At 45.5% G+C, this 22,633-nt stretch overlaps 1 protein-coding gene across 1 annotated transcript in view; it reads left to right on the top strand.

Annotated features, from left to right (window-relative positions):
• Positions 1–1,418: 1,418 nt before the first annotated feature.
• The window catches only part of FSTL1 (follistatin like 1), a 55,908-nt gene continuing 34,693 nt past the window's right edge, over positions 1,419–22,633 (top strand). The window contains exons 1-2 of the mRNA XM_059687726.1: positions 1,419–1,564; positions 1,711–1,773. Coding sequence (XP_059543709.1) covers positions 1,562–1,564; positions 1,711–1,773 — 66 coding nt within the window. The 5' untranslated portion in view covers positions 1,419–1,561. The remainder of the gene's footprint in view (positions 1,565–1,710; positions 1,774–22,633) is intronic.

Genomic DNA, 22,633 nt, shown 5'->3' on the forward strand with positions numbered 1-22,633 from the left:
TCAGCAAACCATGGTAATAGAGTGAACAAGACAGGGTTGGAGGACAATGACAAGACTGACTGATGTGAGCATGGGGAGTATGTTTAGTAGTGGAAATTAGGTTAGATGGATGGGCGGGCCCAGTAACAGAAGACTTAACAAGTACGGTAGAAAGTTAGGATTTGATATGGGAAGAAGAATGCTGAACGTTTCCCAGCAGGGGAAATGCATGAGAAAGTGTTTAAATCAGGTAGGACGATTATGGCAAGGAGTTGGGGTGGAGACTGGGGGAGGAGAGCCTGGAGCTGGAAGGCAGGCAAACATTTCCTGAACTCGGCCAGTGAGAGCAGATGAAGGTCTGGCCTAGGGAAATGGAAACTCGAAAGCTGGTGAAGAGATGCACAGGAGAGGTCAAAGGGGAAGTTGCCAGGAAGGATATGGTGACAACCCAGGTCTGGGAAGTGGAGAACATTTTCGTGGCTTTACTCGGAAAGAGGCAGAGGAGGAGGCCTGGGAGCTGGTGGGACGTGGGGCTCAGCCTTGGGCATGTCAACTCTAAGGTGCCAAGTGGATTTGTTCTCTTAGGAACGAGGCCGCAGCTGGGAGTTTGGGGGGTCAATACAAAGAGGCAGCACCATTTGAAGGCCGCTGGAAGGAAGCTGGTGGAGATGGACAGCATGAATGTGGAGGGCACCTGGGATGACAGGATTAGGAACACAGGGGCACATGTGCCGGGTGGGCTGAAGAGAGGAGGGGGCACGGTTCCTGGATTGGAGGAAAGGACAGACGGGGAGGCCGGTAACAAACGCTGGAGTCAGGATCCTTCCAGCAGAGCAGGGCTGCCGCCACTTTCCCCCTAGGAAACCCACAGTTGAACCCAAAGCAACCTTCCCACTCTGACCGATCTTCCGGGCCCTGCGCCCACTTCCTGGAGTCCTGGCTGCAGCGACCCCGGGCTGTGGGTGTCCCCGGGCACCTCCAGCTGTCTCTCTCTCACCCGTGGGGGGCGGCAGCGGCTCCCTGGGCTGCAGGGCGCCTTTTCTTTCAGGTTCCCACCCCACCCCGGCCGGGGCCCCCCGGGCAGCACCGCCCACCTGGGCACCACTGCACCCTGCGCCCGCAGCCCGCCGGAGCCGCAGCGAGCCAGGGCCCCTCCCGGGGGTGGGTTTCGCCCTCCCCTCCATTGCACACACACACACACACACACACACACACACACACACACACACACACCCTCCGCTTTTGTTGCAGTGTCCCCTGGGACACCCCTCCTTGCCTCTGCCTCCAGGTCCTGGGGGTCGGGAGAGGGGGGTCGGGGGGTGAGGTTCGGGCGGCGCCAGGACGCACGCGGCTCGGGGAGCCAGGGGCGGGGAGGGGTGAGCGGAGCCGGAGCCGCGGGGGCCGCCGCTGCAGAAGGGGAGGAGAATGGGGAGGAGCTGGGGGGCAGGCGGCGGGGAAGGAGGGGTCTTAAGGGGCGGCCAGCCCAGGTCGGATTTCCTTCGAGGCTGGCGATCGGCAGAGCTCCCACCTAGAGCTCGCTGCAGCCGCCCTGCCCCGCGCCTCCGGAGACCGGGACCGGACCATGGTGAGAGCCCGGCGCGGCGCGCAGTGGCCGGCCCGCCGGGGCCGCCGAGGGTGGCGGGGCGGCGTGGGCGAGCCTCCGGGACCCGAGGAAGTTTCCGGGGTCGGCGCGGGCCCAGTGCCTTCAATCTCGCTCTGTCTCTTCCGCAGATGTGGACTCGCTGGCTCGCGCTCGCGCTCGCGCTGGTGGCGGTCGCCTGGGTCCGCGCCGAGGTAGGTGAGACGCGCAGGGGTCCCCGCTCGGGCGCGGGGCCGCTGGGGTCTGCGCACGGGGCGGGCGCTGCACCCTGGGGATGCTCTCCCGGGTGGGACGGGGAGCTTCTGAGCGTGGGGAGGGGGGCGCTTGGGTCAGGAATGCTACTACGAAACTTAAACCTCAAAATCAGGAAGAGAAGTTTGGGCCAGGAGCGGGAGCCCCACCGAGGCGAACATGGAGGGAGAGTGGGGAGGGGGGAGAGGACGGGATGGGGGGTTTGGGACGGGGGCGGCGACCAGAGCCGCAGCCGAGTTCAAAAAGGCGCCTTGAGTTCTTTCCTTCACTTAAGAGGAATCTGAGAAGAGTTGGGGATTTTTCCTTTCTAGTCTGTCTTCTGTCTCCTGTGGGGACTGGGGTGGGGGTGGGGGGAATAGAAATTCCCACAAAAATCCCAAAAGATTCTTCTTTTTGGGCGGAATAAATTTTTTTCTCGCTTATAAAGCAAGTTTATAATTCTCTGATTTTTTTTTCTTCCTTTGTAAAGTGTCCTCGGATTGTGTGTTATGGTCAGGTCGGGACCGGATAACGGCCTTTTAAAATCTCAAGCTTTCCCTTAAACTAGCATTGCGCAAGTGTGAGCCATCCATTGCTCAGCTCTTGGAGGGCTCGGTTTTTCCAAAGTATTTCAGCACTTTTTTGGTAATGTGTGTGTTTTTTTTCCAACTCCAGTGCTCCAGTGACCTTCCTGAGACACTACAAACAGACCAACAAACCCTTCACTCACCAGCCCTTCCATTAACTCAAAGGTTTATGGACAGAAAATAAACAATTCTAAATTCCCTGGGCTCTAGTCTCCAGAAAAGTGAGGTCAGAAACCAAACATTTGATAATTATGGCAGGAAATGTGGAAGGAATTAAAAAGCATGAGGGAGAAGAAATGGAATGTACATTACAAAAGGAATAGCTCCCTGGTGGGTGGTTATTCTCCCTCTTGGAGTTTTTTTTCTTCATATTACAGCTTAGCCCCACCCTTCACACCACCGCTGGACTCTGCCCAGAAAAAAATCATGGAAGCATGCAAGTCTTTACGATTAAACACACACACACACACACACACACACACACACACACACACACACTCATTATATTGAACTCTCATTTAAATCACTACTACAGTCTTGGCTGAGCTAGAAGCAGGCTATTTTAACAAAGAATTAAAAAATAGCGAATGTTAATTGGCTATCTCTTCTGTGTTGTAATAAAACTCCATTTTAATGTTGAGGAAACTGAGTGCTGAGGTTACACAATGTATCCGGGGCTCTGAGATGGTAGGGGTAGGATTTGTACCCCAACAGTCTAGCATCACACTCCATGCTCTTAACCACTACCCTATACCAGGACCTCATAACTGCCTCGTACTTGTACAGCAGGCGGTGGGCTGCATGCATCCTTTCTTGTAAAACTTCTCCAGCCTTGTAAGGGCTGCTTTGTTATCCCATTTTTCAGAGGGAGAGACAGGCTTGGGGAGACCGGGTAACCCGCCCAAGGTCACACCGCTAGTTAGTTCTGAAGAAGGCTCTGAACACAGCTCCTTCCACCTTTGGAGCCCATCCCGAACTCCAAGTCAGCTTCTCTTGCATTGCTCTCCAGGTCTGAATTTGAGGGAAGACCCCTCTTCACTGGCTGACTGAGGCCTGGCTAAGGAACACCCTTGCTGGGCCCTCAAAAGGCAGCTGCAGCCCTTTGATGGATGAGGTGGCTCCCTGGTTGGTTTTACGGCAGGCTTAGGAATTGCCAGCTAGTGTGTGAAATCGCTCTGTGAACTGGAATGTTAGTATGAGGTGTGAGGAGTCTGTGGGTTCTCTTTCCATAAGGCTGTGTGGCCCAGGGTCCAGGATCTATTCTAGGCAGCCTGTGTTACACCCCCTCCCCCCAGGGCATTGCTGGGAAAAGCTTAGTTCTCATAGGAAGTTCCCCCAGCAGCAATTTCCTGTTTCAGGTAGAAGAGCCTAGAGCACTCTCGCAGAATTCCCAGACAAAATCCATGGGGAATAAGGTAAAATCAAGAAATGCTGAGATATGAAAATGGAGGAAGTTGATGTATAAAGGAGGCTGTGAAATCAGGGTATTAGGAATGAGGAGTAGGTTTGATCTAGGATTATCTTTTAACCAATCTCATATATATATATATATATATTATTGATTTCTGAGAGGAAGGGAGAGGGAGAGAGATAGAAACATCATTGATGAGAAGAGAATCATTGATTGGCTGCCCCCTGCACTCCCCTATCGTGAATCAAGCCCACAACCCAGGCATGTGCCCTTGACCAGAATCGAACCCAGGACCCTTCAGTCCAAAGGCCAATGCTCTATCCACTGAACAAAACTGTCTTGGGCCCAATCCATTCTCTTGGTGTCTGGCCTTAGTAACATTCAGCAATTTTTAAATCCATGTTTTAATAATATACCTTTAATTATTAATACAAAGGTAAATTAACTCCAGCAATTTCGATGTTATTTTAAGCATTTTATCATGCAGTTAACGGTGCTTGCAGTAGAAAATGTTTCCTTGTTAGCTATAACAACATAAACAAAGCCAAGTGATGATATTTGCAGTCTTCATTGACACGACTCCACTTCAGTAGACTTTAGGGTTCAAATTGTACAAATATTGTTGAACCTTTTAAAACTGAAATTTAGAAAATAAACTCAAGTTTTCTTGGTGCCTTTTGGTTGAATACAAGCACAATGAGTCAATTCAACATAATTTTTAAAAATGTGATTGCCATGCTCTGGCTCAGTTGGTTGGAGCGTTGTCCTGTACACCAAAAGCTTGCGGGTTCGATCCTTGGTTGGGGCACATATCTAGGTTAAGGGTTCAATCCCAGTTTTGGGTGCATATAGGAGGCAACTGATCGATGTTTCTCACATCAATGCTTCTCTCTCTCTCTCTCTCTCAAAATCAATAAAACATATCCTGGAGTGAGGATAAATAAATAAATATGATTGCCTGACAAATTACATTGCTATTTGAAGTCAAGCCTTTGGAGTAGTAGAGGTGTCCCAGGCTTGGGGAAAGGTAGTTGTCATCATTGTTAATGCCAGGCTATAAATCTTGTTTCATTAGATTCAAGAATCTATTCTCAAATCTCATTTAAGGAAAGTGTTATTGCTTGGCACCTCAGGGTTGCTTTTTTGATTGCTTCCTCTTTCTTGCATTATCTTTGCCTTCATCCGCTACCACCAATGTGTTCCTTCTGGCAGTCTCCATCAACATTCTGGCCCAGCCACCTGAGCTCACACCCAGGCACTCTTTAGAGCAGGGGTGGGCAAACTTTTTGACCCGAGGGCCACAATGGGTTCTTAAACTGGACCGGAGGGCCAGAACAAAAGCATGGATGGAGTGTTTGTGTGAACTAATATAAATTCAAAGTAAACATCATTACATAAAAGGGTACGGTCTTTTTTTTTTTTTTTTTTTTTTTTAGTTTTATTCATTTCAAACGGGCCGGATCTGGCCCGCGGGCCCGTAGTTTGCCCATGGCTGCTTTAGAGTCTGTGCTTGAAAGGGGTGTTGGGGTGGGGCACATCTCTGGATGAGCATATATTAGCATCCCATATGGGTGAAGAATGGGGGCGGCAACAGCAGAGGGAGTGCTTCAACTAACAATTGCACAGCCTCCCCTCTTCTAGATTCTGTTAGGAGGGGGCTTTGTGGACCTGCTCACTCTCCCTTATCTTTCTCCCTCCCACTGAGAATGACTGCAGTTGACTGGGAGGCTGGGAAAGGTTGAGAACCCAGGTGCCAGCACATATGCCCTTGAGTCTCAGTTTTATTTTATTTTTTTTAATATTTTATTGATTTTTTACAGAGAGGAAGGGAGAGAGAGATAGAGAGTTAGAAACATCGATGAGAGAGAAACATCGATCAGCTGCCTCCTGCAAATCTCCTACTGGGGATATGCCCGCAACCCAGGTACATGCCCTTGACCGGAATCAAACCTGGGACCTTTCAGTCCGCAGGCCGATGCTCTATCCACTGAGCCAAACCAGTTTTGGCGAGTCTCAGTTTTATTGGCTGATGTGGGAGCTCCTCCATATGCTGTATGATTATTCTAATGGTGGATTCAGGCAGGCTTAGAGTCTCGCCCATATCCTCTGACTTTTTGGAGCTGCAGCAAAACTAAGGTTTTAATATCCATCTTGCACATTAACCACTAAAATAATCTCTTGTTTGTTTATCCTTTGGCAAATACACTACTTGCAGTGATTTCAAAGACCATTATTGGAAATTGGGATGTTAAAACATAGCAGGGACTCAGCTGAATGGCCAAAACAGATGGGCAAGTGCCCTGCACATTGAAGCCCTGGCCATTGAAAATGTCTTTAGAAGGGCAACATGCTACCCTTCCCATAGAAGTCTCTGGATTGGGTGCTGGAAAGCTGAGTTGGGTCCCAGGCTTAGAGGAATGAGTTGGGGAGGAGCTGTGAGGTGAAGATTGGGAGGCATGGGTTGCAGTGGATGTAATGTCCTGAGGAAGGAAATAAAGTCAGTGAGGCAGAAAGATGTGTGTTTCCAGGAGAATGGAGAAAGTAAAGGGTGAGCTGTAAATACCAGGGGTTACACATGGAGAACTGTCAATCTCACCATGGCTTTTCCCCAGCTCTCTTCAAATAATTGGACATTTGGACATAAAATTTCTAGCAGCCACAAATAGTGTTAGCTTAATGATGCCAGATATTACAGGAGTGAAAAAATACTTGCATTTTGGTAGGTTCATTTTTCAAGTCAGGTGATTAATGTCCTGCAGGTCAAATGCACACTTTTCTCTAAAGTGCTATATTCTGACATCTGTGACTGATGCCAGTTCCTTTCTCTGGGGGTGAGTCATTAACAGCATGGACCTTCCCTTCACTGGCCATCAGACAGTCAGCATTCCTTCTGCAGGCAGCGCAAACCCTACACACAGAGTCATGGATGAAGTAGAAGACATGGTCTCTGCTCTCAGGTTGCTTACAACTTAATGGTGGGCCAGGTGCTTTAAAATGGCAGGTACAACGTATCTACATATATAAAAGGCTAAGCGACCAGCTGACTGGCCGGTAGCTATGATGCACACTGACCACCAGTAGGCAGATGCTCAACAGAGGAGCTGCCCAGTGACAACAACTTTGCAGAGTGCCCTCTCACACTCCAGGACCCCTTGGGGGATGCCGGACTACCGGTTTCAGCTTGATCCCATAGGCCAGGCAGAGGGACCCCACCTGTTGGAGGGACCCCACTCACTCTGCAGATGCCCTTCAAGCCCCGTCGCTGCTCCAGGTGTGGCCGGCAGGGGGAGGGACCGCGAGAGCTTGGCTCCAGGGCATGTCCGGCCCATTTCACCCAGTCCCATCCCACCAGCCACCTTCTAATTAATTTACTTTCAATGTGCACAAATCTGTGCACCAGGCCTCGAGTCTATATATATATATATATATAAAACCCTAATATGCAAATAAGCCAAATGGCAGAACAACCGAACAACCAGTGGCTATGACATGCTCTGGCCACCATGGGGCGCGCATGGAACATGGCGGGCATGGGCGTCAGCAGGATGGTGGAGCAGGTGAGCAGGGGTGCCAGACCAAGGCAGGGCTCCAGTAGCTGCCATTGGGGCGAGCCTCTGGTGGTTACTGAAAATTCTTTGCTCCCGTGCACTGCAGTCCCGCCGGGCACTTGCACCTGCTGCTGGTGCTGGCCCAGCTCACACCCGCTGCTGGCGCCAGAGCCGCTGCTTGTACTCTCTGCTGGTGCCCGGCGCCAGTCCCGATCGCTTGGCGCCATCAGCAGGTGCAAGCGGCGGCTGCCAGCCTCAATTGCCCCTCAGGGCTTCTCCACCTCCCCCTGCTCCTGAGGGGTGATCAGGGCCAGCAGCCGCCATTCACACCCACTGCTGGCAATGGCCCCACTTGCAACCGCTGCTGGCGCCTGGCACTGGTCCCAATCACTTGGTGCCGTCAGCAGGTGAGCCGCAGCTGTCGTCCCCAATAGCCCCTGAGGGCTTTCCACCTCCCCCTGCTCCTGAGGGGTGATGGGGGCAGCAGCAGCCGCTTGCTCGCGCAGGTGCAAGCGAGCAGGGCCAGCGCAGTCAGCATGTGGGAGCGGCAGTGGTGGGAGCGGGGCTGCTGGCAGACAGGAGACCAGGGGCTGTGGTGGGAGGGACTGGATGGGGGCACAGAGGATGGGCTGAGACCCGCCCCTGTGCTCACTGCTGCCTCGTGGCCCACAGTTCCTTTCAAGGTACAAAAGTTTGTGCACTGGGCCCCTAGTATTATTATAACTAGATGGTGAACAAGTATCTTTGCGAGTATTATTTTTGCTTCTTTACATTAATGTAAGGCTTATCTTGATTTTTAGAGTTCTTTTACATTAGTACAATGCACAAATTTGTAATATATAGCTTAATGAATTTTTACATAAGGGTACACCCATGTAGCCACCACCCAACCAAGAGTGAAGGAGTCCAGGTGTGTAGAAACAGTTACAGTAAAAAAAGTGAGTAGATATGATCAAGGTTACATTTCATCACTCAAGGATCATTATGGTTTAATTAGTCCAGTCTCTTGATGTCTGGCCCTAGTAACATTTAATTCATGTTAAACCTTTAATAATTAATGAAAAGGTAAATTAATCCCATCAATAATGACACTTGCAATTTGGATGCTATTGTAAGCATTTTAATATGTACTTACCTGCTTGCAGTACAAAGTTATTTTTCTTATTAGCTATAAGACATATAGTAAATTCAGTTAATATATTTTTTATTGACATGAATTCATTTTAGCAAACTTTGGATCAGCTTTGGGGGAGCTGACTTTGCTGCTTTGCAGGGGGTATATTTCAAAACTCAATATAATCTACACTGAGAAACTAAATCAAAGAAAGAAACTAAAACAATTAGATTTGATTACTTTGTCCTGGCCATTTTTACTTTTAAAGGGATGCTATATAAGATGCCTGTCACAGCATTTATGATAGCTAAGAACTTAAAACCTATTACTCATGCAATAATTTAAGAGTTAAGAGTTAACAGCAATATGTGCCATTAAAACTTACATTTGCAAAAATTTTTAAGGCTCTGGCAAATGATTATGATTTCATTTAAAAAGCACAACACCCCTCACACCAATGCCTTATCCTCACAACTGTGTAAAAATTTATGGAGAAGTGTTAGAAAATTCTTGGACTCCATCATGAAGATTCTTGTGACCCATCTCCTTTTTCAAGAGGAATTTACCCTCCTAATATATGCTATTTTATTTAAATAAAAGTTAATGTGTTATTTTCTGACAAAATAGGAAAATAAAATCCTATGTAATAAAAGGCTAATATGCAAATTGTCTCCTCTATCGGGAGTTCATCTGTGAGTTTGACCGGGGGCAGGGCCGGCTGGCCAACAGCCTGAGGCCCCTACCCCTGATTGGCCTTCCCCACCCCGATAGGGGCAGGCCGGCCAGACCCCACCTGTGCACGAATTTGTGCACAAGGCCTCTGTTCATAACAGCTTAGAGAATATAGAAAAACTAGAGCAGAGAATAAAATTACCCATAATTCCACCAGCTACAGATAAACCAGTCCTTCATTCCTCCTTTCAGAGAAATAATCAAAATCAATCAGCAGATGTATGTGATGTGCCTACTAGACACTGTAGGCAATAAAAATAAGTACCTCTTAATTCTATGAGATAAATGGCCTGCAGAGATAGCACAAACATGACATGCATGTCACTACTACCCGCTCCCCTTCCCCTGACAGATATTGTTAATCAATCATAGAACTCTGTCCTTATGAGCCTAGAGGAGGTTTGAAAGTTTTTCTCAGCAATATTCTAAGTAGCCATTAGCAACTTTTATTTCACATCAGTTATCCTGTTTGTGAGATAAAAGGTGTAATGGCTACCACAATGAGAAGGTATCTTAAGACCAAAAAATGAAGCAGGCAACACCATAGAAAATGACCACATTTATTAAAGGGTAATTTACTTATGGGAAGATTGGGGTGGAGCAGAAAAGACAATCCAGCAATCTGCAGATTATTCTCCACTTAACAAGACAAAGGGACATCAGGGGCCCTACCTCCTTGTGGTCTTGTGATAGACGATTGTTTATAATCCATACTATTATCAGCTTATATTTATCTTGAATGTCATGCCATTCTGGCTGTTACTGACAAAAATATTCATGGCTACATTTTTAAGGAACACATATCATCAACTAGAAAGCTTTAATATGGTCGTAACCGGTTTGGCTCAGTGGATAGAGCGTTGGCCTGCGGACTGAAAGGCCCAGGTTCGATTCCGGTCAAGGGCATGTACCTTGGTTGCGGGCACATCCCCAGTAGGGGGTATGCAGGAGGCAGCTGATCGATGTTTCTCTCTCATCGATGTTTCTAACTCTCTATCCCTCGCCCTTCCTCTCTGTAAAAAACAAAAACAAAAACAAACAACAAAAAAAGAAAGCTTTAATATGCTTGTTAAATATTGTGAGGTTGTTCAAAGGTCACTGTATGAAACTTAAAACTGAAATGAAATTCGGGACACAGAGATGGAGTTGGTTTTGTTCACATCTGCATCTATACACATATATTTGCCATTCCTGCTAGAAAAGTCAATCCAATTTGACAACCTTGCTATATCTTTAGCCAAAATGAAGGTGCATAGAAGGCAGAGTTTGGGACTATGTGACCTGGGGTAATAGGTGTTTAGTACCAGAGTAGCAAATGGATGAAAATGTTAATAAAACAGCACTTTGTTCTTGGCCCCAGCTTTTAAGTTCTTTAAATGATTTTGATTCGAACACCTTCAAGTAAGGCAAACCCTCTAATGTTAGCCATCAACAAAAATATGATAATGATAGCTTCCTTGGCTGTTCTGATGGGGCAAAGCGTGGCTTTCGCTGAGGCTCTAAGAGCTGCTGCTGTCATAGATAACAGCTTCTGCATTAGCAGCGCCTGGCAATAACCTGCTAATAGAAAGCTCTTTGGGTAGTTGGAGTACAAAATGGATTCTATAAATCAGCATTTTCTGCTGTGGTTGGGGGATTTCCATATAATCTCTTCACAGACATTTTATATGCTCATTTAGAAGCCATCACCTATGAGCCTATTCGCAGGGTTAAGTTTGAATGTCAAGCTTAAATAATGTCAAAATGTCCCCTAAATAATCCTGGATACTATTTGTGACCAACTAAACTGTTGTCAAAACAAGTCATGTGACACATGTCAAAAGCCATGACGTGTTGCAGGCCCAGATTTGTATATGTGTGCGTCGTGGGATATTGGCTTGAATTGATGTAGGGAAAATGCGTCCTTGTCTTTATTTGTTACTGTGTTCAAGATTTAAAACCCTGTGTCTGAAGTGAAGTTTGTCTTTTCCCCCCCAGTCTTTCCTCCTATCCTCCAACCATAGTTAATGAGTGTAACTTATTAATCTCCCACGAAAGTGCCAGCCATTAATGCTAGTCACTTTGCACCAGTGCTGCTATGAAGAATAGTGTGGGACCAGAAGGCACACCACATAGGTCCCTGTTCTGAAGGAGCTGCTACCACCATACCTACTGTGCAGCTCGAATGGACCTGGCCGTCAAGGGGCCAACTCTATGGCTTTTGAAGAAATTACCATACCCTTAATCATCTCCTACTGCTGGTTCAGAAAATGATGAAGTGCGGCAGTGGAGGACGCCTTCTCAGAATTTGAGAGGCTCCACTGGAGCTGCTGGGCCATTGACCACTAGCCAATCTGCCCAGTAGGGGGCGGTTTTTTTGTGTGGAACTTGATCTGAAATTGTGTCTGTCCCTGGAGTGCTGGTGCTCTTCTCTGATCGCCCATGTTCATGTCACCTCAGCCTTCCACGCAGTTCCTTTCTTCATTCTCTTCTCTTGGTCTCATATCTGGGTGTTTCCAACTTTTATCTTTAACATGGACCTGTTACAGAACCTTCTCATTTTTAAGCGGGACATTATAAAATCGTGAAAGAGTCCTTGTCTTAGGACGCCTGCTCTACTTCTTTCTTGTTGATGTTACCTTTCTAAAGCCACCTGATGCCTCACTGCGGCCTCAGTTATGGTGAGAGCAAGGGGTAGTGGAGCAGGTTACAATTCTGGTGTCATCTGGCTGTGAGACCTTGTATGAGTTATTTAATCTCCCTGAGTTCACTTTCCTCATCTTCGAAATGGGAATAATGACTGTCTCTCTGCCTATCTATCCAGTTCAGCAATGGAAAAGTTTTCCTCTACTCATGGCTTATACTTGACACCAAACATCTGCAAGAGATGAAGTGCCTCTCGCCATTCCCTAATAGGCCTGACAATATTGCTGACTTTGTCATGATTTCAGCAAGAGAATTCTCAAGTTACACATTAGCATTTACTTGGCATTGTCTGTATTTGTCTGACCTGTGTGCTGGCTCAGGTTGTTGCTCTGTTTTTGATTTATCTTTGGGGGAAAGTATGCATAATGGTTTGACACTCGGGCTTTGAAGCTAGATTTCCCTAATTTAAAGCACTGCCCTTATAGCCCTGTGATCTTGGGGAAGTTAGTTAGCCTCTCTGGGCCTATTTCCTCATCTATAAAATGGGCTTACCACAGAGTATTTCACCCATAGGTTGCTTGTGACGATTAAACAGCTATTTATTACATGTAAAGCAATTAGGAAAGTGGTTTGGCACATAGAGTGCAATAAGTGTTAGCTATTATTATCATTCTTGCAGCATCCCTATCTTTTGGAAGAGTTCCAAAGCCATGGGGTGTGTGTGTGTGTGTTGTGTGTGTGTGTTGGGGGGGGAATGTGTGTGTGTGTGTGCGCGTGCGCGTGCATACACACACGCACATGCCTGTGCTCATGGCTTGCAGAACTCCTCTTGCCTCTTTTACTTTCTCTAGAGCAGCGATTCTCAACCTGTGGGTCGTGACCCCTTTGGGGGTCAAACGACCCTTTCACAGGGGTCGTCTAAGACCATCGGAAAACACATATATAATTACATATTGTTTTTGTGATTAATCACTATGCTTTAATTACGTTCAGTTTGTAACAATGAAAATACATCCTGCATATCAGATATTTACATAACGATTCATAACAGTAGCAAAATTACAGTTATGAAGTAGCAACGAAAATAATTTTATGGTTGGGGGCCACCACAACATGAGGAACTGTATTAAAGGATCGCGGCATTAGGTAGGTTGAGAACCACTGCTCTAGAGATTAATGATCACCTTTTAAAAATGCAAGTAGGGTATTTATTTCAGTGGATGCTTTAACACCCAGAATTCATATCAGAACCCTTGCTTCTACTGAGCCAATCTTGTCTTCACATTTTCAGATAGTGTTTCCTCTGTGAAGCCAGAGCCCTATCATTCCTCCATGGGAAGAGTTAAGTCCTCAGGGAGCACCTCGTGCACCGGCAGTGACCTGTGCAAGCCAGCGTAGGTTCTTCCTAGAGACAGAGAACAAGGGAGAGACTTGGAAAGGGAAGCAGAGTGAGAAAAAGCACAAAAGAGAGATAATCAAACTCGTCTGGAATTTTTCCACATTTAGCTTTTCTCTCTTTTATGTCCCTCCTTAAAAATGGAGGGAGCCACGAGATATCTTGGATTTTTTGTGGAATGCTCATTTTCACATTTTCTTGCTGTAGTCCCCTTAGTATGTCTATTACTGGGCCACAAATCCTAAATTTGGGGTTTGGAAAAATTTGATCAGGCAAAGGAATAGAACCTTTTGCTTCCATTGTTTGAAAAATAACCTCCTCTCAAGACAGGGTCGGAAGTATTCCTGGAGCAGGCTGGATTTGTCCCTTTGGGAGCCACGGCAATGCCTAGGGTGTTTTGCACACAAACCTTGCGACCGGGCACTGCTGTATCTGGCGTCCAGCCCTGACTGCAGCCTCACGTGACCACCCATTCCCAGGCCCCAGAGCCGGGTCTCCATTGCTGCCTGTGTGGCTGTCTGCTCTCCTGTTCATGTTTCCCCACTTCCTTCTCGCCTCTCCTTCTCCATCTCATCTTCCTCCTCCACCATTACAGAGAGGTCACCCTGGGGTGTGTGGGCTGCATTAGGAGCTGTCGGAACATCTCAGGCACCAGGCTCACATTTAATGCAGAGAGAAAGCAGCACGGAGTGTTGATGCATTATTGTGCTTCACACTTCTGGAGCAAAGCCAACTTTTTAAAGTAACTCAAGAAAGGAAAGTAAAAAGCATCACAAGCCTGTTCTCCGTCAGGCACTGAGTTAGTGCTGGTGACGAGGACAAAGACCCTGTTCCCCAGGTGCTTGCAGTCACCTTCTTTTAAAAATGCAACCAGGGTATTTATTTCAGTGGATGCTTTAACGCCCAGAATTCATATCAGAACCCTTGCTTCTACTGAGCCAATCTTGCCTTCACATTTCTAGATAGTGTTTCCTCTGTGAAGCCAGAGCCCTATCATTTCTCCAGAGGAAGAATTAAGTCCTCAGTGAGCACCTCCCGTGCTCAATTGATCAGGCTCAGATTGATCCAGTGTGGTAAGTGCTAGGACGGGGCAGCAGCGAGTCTTCCGGGAAGTCCTCCAAGAGGGGGTGCCCCACAAGCTGAGTGCTGGTTGGCGGGACAACCGGTGGAGGAGAGGGAAAAGCCTTATCTAATTTAATTCTCACAACCGGATAATGACATGATTATCATCTTATTTTTATCTGTGAAGAAACCATGACTCAGAGGATTCAGTTAGTGACTCAAAATCAGCTACCTACGTACATAGTAAACAGGACTTCGACTCTCGGCAAATGCCCTGTTCTAGACCCTCTGTGTCTTAACTTTGAAAGTGACTTTGAAACCAAACTAAAACGGTTTTTCTAGGTAACAGGGACTAAAAACAACAACAACAACAACAAAAAACCCAACAACAACAAACTACACACACACACACACACACGCACAAAAACCTGTACAGTCCTCTTCCATTATGTCAGCTAAGCGCCTCGATCGACACTTCAGGCTGGTCATTCTGGCCACATAGACATGGGCATACTAGTAGTCTAGTCCCGACTTGGTTCAGCCAGCTGCTTCTCTGACCCCCATGAAGTATAGTTATTCCATCAGAGCCCTTGTAGCATCATGGTCAGTGGCTCAGGCGATGTTTGAAGGCAGTCCCTTTGTCCTTCCGGTATATTCACAACCCCTCCACATTGAATAGGACCAAATTGCAAGACATGTCTAAGACTCAGCTGAGTTGCTGGGTGAGGTTGTTCAGACCATCTACGGCACCAGTGCAGCTGCCTCAGGGGGCAAATGAGGCCGACTCCATTCTGCACTCTGCTTACCAGAAGAAGGGACATTTTTTCCTAACTGATGTGCAAAGCTCCCAAACTCAACATTTTCTTTCATATATATGATGCTTTTTGGACTATGCTGGGCCATTTATCCATCTGTACATTTTATAAATTGACATCATTCAGTCTTGCAAAATTTTCATTCCAGGCCTCCATCAAAAGGCAGTTTTGTACTTTTTGCCAATTTTTCCTCTGGATTCGTTAAGGGGATACACGTGGAAATTTTTTAAAAATCTGCTTTTGCCGGGCCGGCATGGCTCAGTGGTTGAGCATTGACCTATGAACCAGGAGGTCGTGGTTCAATTCCCAGTCAGGACACGAACCACGATTGTGGGCTCAGTCCCTAGTGGGGTCGAGCAGGAAGCAGCTGATCAATAATTCTCTCTCATTTGACTCTGATATTTCTATCTTTCTCTCCCTCTCCCTTCCTCTCTGAAATCAATAAAAAAATATTTTTTTTAAATTTGCTTTTTTTTTTTTTTTTTGCATTCACCAATGTGCTACTTTTAGCTGTTGCCCAACTCCGTCTAGTTTGGGAACTGTGATTCCCCAGGAATTAAGAAAAGTATTCCCAGCTTCCCTGTGATTGCTGGATTAGCACAAATTCCCTCAGCCCACAGCGGAATTCCAGCCCCGAAGAAAAAATGTCTTAGGCAGTGAACTCCCAGCCCGGAGCCTGTCAGGGGTTGTGTCATGTGTTGCATTAGCTGAACAAAAAGCAAGCGGGCTTTCCGGCCTTGCTCCCCCTCCTCCCCGCACCCCCCTGGAGAGGCTAGTGAACGTCTAGACAGTGTCTGCTTGGCACTGAGCCTTTTCAGCACAATCTGCACAGCTCTGCAGCGCTGACTTGGGTTCCTCTCTTCACTCGTTTCCCCAGTTTTCTTAACCTTAAACTTGTCTCGGGGACTGGCCTGACCCCACGTATAGTAAGAAGCAGGTGAGTACATTTATGAGACTGTCAGGATTCCACAGTCTTGAGAGGTTCAGAGTTGGGAAGATACCAGCAGTGCTGCCTGAAGCTGGAACTGAGTTTACAGAGAGCCCGGAAGTGAGCTGGCCTCAGACAAGCCTCCATTGATGGGGCCGGGCAGAGATGGGCTGGAGTGCATGACCCGGGGAGACCACGCACCCAGGTGATGAGCCTCCTGCCTTCCATGGGAAGTGTGAACGTGGGCGAGTCACTGGACCCCTCATCTGCAAAAAATGGGGGTTAGAGTAGGGGAGCTCTAAAACCCAGATCTGCAGTCCTATCCCTACAAAAGCAGGCAGACAATTTAGGTTGGATTATCAAAATATCCTACTTAATGCAGTAGGATATTTGATTAACTCTTGTCTGGGAGAGACAGCTTGAAAGAGAAGCTGGTGCAGGAATGGAAAAAGAGAATGAGTAAAAGCAGGAGGCATTCTGTGTCCCTTACTGACTCCCGCCTGCATTGAGTGTAACATAAACAGTACAGCATGGGGCACTGAACAGTCCTCGTGCCCAGGAAGTTCAAATGCTGTTGGCTCTGTAGGAAGGGGTCGCTTGATTTTCCACCTTAGAAACCAGCTGTCCAACAACACTGGGCGAGACATGAAGAATGCTGAGTCCCCTTGGGGTTGAGCAAGGAAATTTTTTTTTTTAAAAAAAGAAGACAACCCAAAATTCCAAAGTTTGCAACGTCAGCTTTTATATGACTTTCTTCTGACCTTCTAAAATGTTCACACTTTCTTTTTAAAATGTTGCCTGACCCGTAATTTTAATTTCTGGAGCCCTTATTGCTTTCTCACCGTGTTACTGGCCCATGCCCAGGATCCTGGGTTTCCTGAGCAGGTATTGATGAAGTTGCTCCTCTAGTCCCCATGCCCTTCTCTCTAAATCAGTCCAGGGCTTTTGTTACAGCTGAGAACACTGCTCTTTGGCCTCGACCTCCTGGGTTAAATTAAGTGACTTACTGGGGTGAAGGCAGTGAGGACACAGAGGCCAGAGCAGATGTTTTCATCCTGCTTAAGTGCTTGCTACCTTAACTGCATTCCAGTTCCTGAATCCCACATAATCCCGGTATGCTATATTGTGCAGACTGTTGGTCCTAAGTAGGAGCACGCCCAATGTTGCTTGGTACAGTGTCAGAATTGAATTAAAATTGGCTGTGCTCCAAGGTAGATTACATGCACAGACACAAACATAAATTTCACTCCTTAATTGACACTACTTAATTGACTTAAGTTTCACTACTTGGAGAACATGACTACCTGCCTATAGCTCAAATACACTCCCCTCACAAAAACAAGTTTCTATGGGAACTAATGGAGAGAAGTATATATATTATTAAATTTCCCTTAATTTGACTGCTTAGTTCAGTGTTTGACTGGTATTTTGCTGTCCTGATTCCTTTCTGAGCCTGGGCATATAGAAAATAGTGATGAGGAGTGCTTGTTTTTTTGTGTTTTTTTGTGGTTGTGAGGTTTGCTTGCTAATGAAGGTTAACTTAAGGTATGTCATTCATTCATTTTTTCATTCATTCATTTCCTACCCCATTCCAAAAACCAGAGGTACACTTTTCCTCTCAAATCCCAGGACTAGCACGTCCCACTAGCTTCTCTGTTAGCATCAGGCTAACTAAACCAATTTGCAGTTATGGAGAAGGACCCAAGTTTGTGGCATAACATTTGCAACCTAAAATAAAATGGATGAAGAACTCAAAAATCAGTTCAGAGAAATTTCTGGTGACTGTCTCCAGGCTCCTCTAAACTTCAGTGTGAACTTGGTATGTGTGACATTTCTAGTAAAGCAGCTAAAAGCTATTGAATTGAGCAGACTCACACCTACTTGAGTTCCCTTCACTCTTAGGGTCCCTATCAGGAGGGCCCAGCCCAGCTCACAAAAACCTGCCTTTGAGGTGGAGGCAGAATTCACACGTGCTCAGAACACTCAGCTTTTCATCTCCAAGGGCATCCCCATCCTTGGGTCTTCATTATAGATTATTATTATGACACTACAATTAATTGGGCCCAGGCGTAGGTGCACATCAGAAGCAGAAAAGTCATCTGGCTTCTCCTTAGAGTTCTAACATCTTTCAGGAATATGGCCATTTCTGTTTTGTTCCTGTGCTCTTCCTCTAGTCTTCTATCCTTGGCATTTTTCTTTTCTTTCCTCTCGTATCCTGTGTGGCCTTGGCCTTGCCAACAGCCACACACGGAGAAACAGACTTCCTGGTTTAGCTACTTACTTTAGGTTAATACTCTCACTTTATGCGTTAATTGGTGTCTGTGTCATGTTCAACAGAAGAGTAATTTTCTTCATGGCACCAAGGGCTGGCTAATGATCAAAGAAAACCCCAGCACAAGGACTCCCTCTTCAGGTGTGAGCTCTTTTAGGGTTTCTCAATTTCCTTTCTTGAGGGACAAGACTAGAAGGGAGAAAGGGATTGGGAAGTGTTTTGAGTCAAGGCCAGACATTCAAGTCTTCGCTAAATGTTGGGTATAATAAATTCAGTACTCACTGCAGACTTTTTTTCTTAATAACATTTCCTAAGGTACTTGTGGGCCATGTTGTTTAAAGGGCAGTTACCAAGTTAACAGCTTTATCTCTGGGAGATACAACTGGAAAATAATTCTTGGTTTTTCCTTATTTCCTATAGGAGAACATGTATAACACAACCTGGATGATAATAAGAAACTATAAAACTTATTTTTGTGGGTGTTTATTACATGACCTATTTGGGCACTCTTTTTATTTTTTAAGACAAAATAAAGAAACCATGAACATGATATAAAATCCTACAAGAACAACCAATGCTTGAGGATTATTAACCCCATGGTGTTGGCCATTTTACAGCTTAGTTAAATGAATTTCCCCTCTAAATTCCCTTTACACATTTGATCAAATAGAAGGCTCTTCTTTTCTGCTTAAGTTGCTTCAGTGAATTGCTGCATGGATTAGTGAGCAAGCTGGGTTCCTCCCCAGCAGCTATATTTCAGTTGGTGATTGGATTATTTTTCTAGGTAATGCTATCATTATTTTGCCCAGTGTAAGTAGCATTGTCATTTAGTGACCATAATCACTCATATTACAGTGTCCTGGAGCATGAAGACCTCCTCATTCCCCAGTGATCTGTTGTTTAACTCCAGGAAAGTCTTCGCTTTGCCCAGGTTGATGAATTTGTGTGTGTGTGTGTGTGTGTGTGTGTGTGTGTGTGTGTCCAGATAGCTGAGGGTTATTGTTACCAATCGGTGGGTTTAGATAGGACAACAGCCATATTCAGAAAGTCTTGGCTTTTTTTTTGAGGGAAAAACAAAAATTAGGGATTCTAAGTCCAGGGGAGTTCAAAGCCTGTGAACCACCCCTGTTAACTGCCCTTTAAACAACATGGCACACAAGTACCTTAGGTTCTTGTTGAGAAATGAATGGAGTAAATAGGAAGAAGGAAAGTAGTGATGAGGAGGACTGGGGGAAGGGAAGGGAGGCAGTGGTGGAGGGTGGGAAATTGCCACTGTTAATTGTCATAGGGTAAGTACAGTAAATGAAGATGAGGTGATAAAGTGAAGAGTTTCTGGTCTTTATCTTATAGCTTCATGAGGAAATACTATGCGTGAACACTACTGATATACTGTATATGATTGGAAAAGATGTATGTCTGCTTTTTCTAAGTGAATATATGGTCTGTAATTAAACTCACAAGAGCAAACAATAATATTAAACCTGTAAATTAAAGCATTACCTGTATATAGTGTGTAGCAAGGGGGATAATGACCTAAAGCACCTTAGACAAGGTAAGTACTCAATAAATAAATAGTGGTTGCTATTCTTCTTGTTTTCGCTTGAATTCCAGGGGACAGCAGAACTACAGAGAGAGACATACAGAACCTAGATCCGTATTTCTCAAACTGTATAAGTGATATCAGTATATGTGTTTGGTTAAATGGATTTTTAGTTGCAGGACTTTTCAGAGCCTTACAGTGTTCATGCATTAGGTATTTTCCTCTCTAGGGGACAGTAGTCTAAGCAGTGTTTCCCAGACATTACACCACAGAACACCATTTCAAAAAATACCATAAATATGTCAAGGCTAGTATTCCATGGAGCAGTTTGGAAACATGGGTCAGTTCTGGACAGATTTCCATAAGCAGAGACTATTTACATCTGACCCCAGGTCTTAATGGGCTTTAAGTGAGTGAACTCACTTACCTAAACTGATTCCATTTCATCAAGAAGGTATGGAACTTATCTGGACCCCAGGGCTAGTCCAGGTGTAGATCCTTCTGGGAATGACTCCATGCTGGACCATTGGCATGGCTATGACTATACATTGCCTAGAACTAGCTGAATTTTTTGTTGTTGTTGTTGTTTTCAACTTGAAGTACTCAGGAATCTTCTTGATTATTTATTTTCAACTCTCAGAATATATCATGCCTTTATTGACTTTTCTTGGTCTCCATTACCACCACTCTAGTCCAAGCCATCATCATTTTGTGCTTGGACATTTGCAGTAGCATCCTAGCTTCTCGCCCCTTTTTCCTCCTTACCTCTTTCCATCTACTTCTCTACCAAACAGCCTGAGTAGTACACTTTTTAAAACATATGTCTAATCACCTCACTCTCCTATGTAAAACCCAACAGTGGTCCCTGTATATTTGAGAATAAAATGCAAATTTTTCATCGGTGCCTACCAGGCCTTGCATGCTCCAGCCTGGGGCCGACTCTTCCCAGCTTACCTCTCACCGCTCTCCCTGCAGCCACAAGTTTTTCTGTTCCAGGAACATAATAAATTCCATCTTGCTTCAGAACATGGCACTTTTTCCCCCCCTCTATCTGAATTGCTCATTTCATTCTTCAGGTCTAAGCTCAAGAGAGGTTTCCTAACCACTCAATGTAAGTGATGCCCTTTCTCTCACCCAGATGTCTCTGTCAAACATATGCTGGCAAACTTATCTCCTAAATGTTCATCACAATCTGAAATGATCTTATTATTTGTGTTTATTCACTGTCCTCCCTTTATGATATGTACTTTTTCACAACAGAGTCCTTCTCTGTCTCGTTTACCAGTGAATCCCTGTCACCTAGAAATGAGCTTAGCATATAGTAGGTGCTCAGTAAATATTTGTTGAAATAATTCACTGGCCCAATGGGTCAGTTAATGAATCCAAATGTTGCCTATATGATGAGAAAATGTATAATATCCTGCCTATAAACTCTGTACCCCAGTCATCCCTGTGTTGGATTCTGCAAGTATATGTGCACCTGGGAAGATAGTTAACAGCACTTGCCTATCAGCACTTTGCTTAACCTTGACATGATATTAGTGCTGAGTTAGCTTAGTCTGACACCTGGATTTTGATTCTCTCAGCTCCAGGTGAAGTAGAAATTTAAGCAGAGGCTAGCAGAATAGTAAATATTTGTATTCTTTCCTTCCATGATCTGCCATTATGATTTCACTGACCATTATTTCCAGAATAAACTCATATCCCAAAGAACATAAAGTATTAAATTCTGTTGTTGGTGAGTCTTTGCTCCAAAGCTTCTGGTCACTTTGTCTTCTGACCTTACCATTTGCTGAGACCTTTACTTTTGGGGATCCTTTCTGCTCTCTCCTATTTCATTTGAATGGCAACCAGTATGGGTAAAACAATGTCGTTGGATATTCACAGTGATCAGCAGTGGGTGGAGTCCCAGGGAGCCAGTCTCCCACTTGCCTGCAGCCCTCTCTCTTACAGTTGGCTCACAGACCAAATTTCCTTACTTACATAAACTGTTGCTCCATTTTTTAGTGGAGCCAGGGTAACCTAACCCAGCTAACTATGTAGCATTTCTATGTAGGTGATTAGACATATGTTTTAAAAAGTGTACTACTCAGGCTGTTTAAGGTGAAGAATAGAGCCCTGAGAACTATGCTGCTATATAATACTTGGGAGTGTTTTCACCCTGAATGATACATAATCTATTACAGACTACTCACCACTGAGCTGGTAGGTTTTTGTGTAGGGTTTCTAATACAGTCCTGGGGGAAAAAAAATGAACAGAAAAGGAGGTCATTGTGCATTGTTGGTATAGTTTGAGGGTCTCACAGGATTTTCATCTTTGCAAAAATAAGGAATTTTGCTGCAATGTAGCAGAATACCTGGCAGCCTCTCACTGGTGGGCCTCCTGCCAGCTAAGGCCTGATTGGCCAGCACAAGTAGGTTTTACAGCTTCTTCCCCCAGCTGTGACTTCCCTACTGCTCCAAGGAAAGAATGCAAGGCAGGAATGTCTCAGGAAGAATAGAATGTGCATGTTTTCATTGACTTTCATCTCAAGACACTAAAAGTGTGTGTGTGTGTGTGTGTGTGTGTGTGTGTGTACACATGTAATACTATTGAAAGCTGGCAGCAACAGAGTGTATCTGCCAAATTTGTCCATGAACTTTTGTGCAAAGGAAAAAAAAGTATATTTTAATAGTTAAGACAAGGCTCCAAATCTGTAGTCTAATTAACCCCTTCTCATTGTTTGATGAGAGAAGCCATATAGAGTCTTAATGACAAGAGGTGGCAAACATTTTGCCTTCCTTACAGAAGAC

The sequence above is a fragment of the Myotis daubentonii genome, chromosome 3 (genome assembly GCF_963259705.1).
Source record: "Myotis daubentonii chromosome 3, mMyoDau2.1, whole genome shotgun sequence".
NCBI lineage: Eukaryota > Metazoa > Chordata > Mammalia > Chiroptera > Vespertilionidae > Myotis > Myotis daubentonii.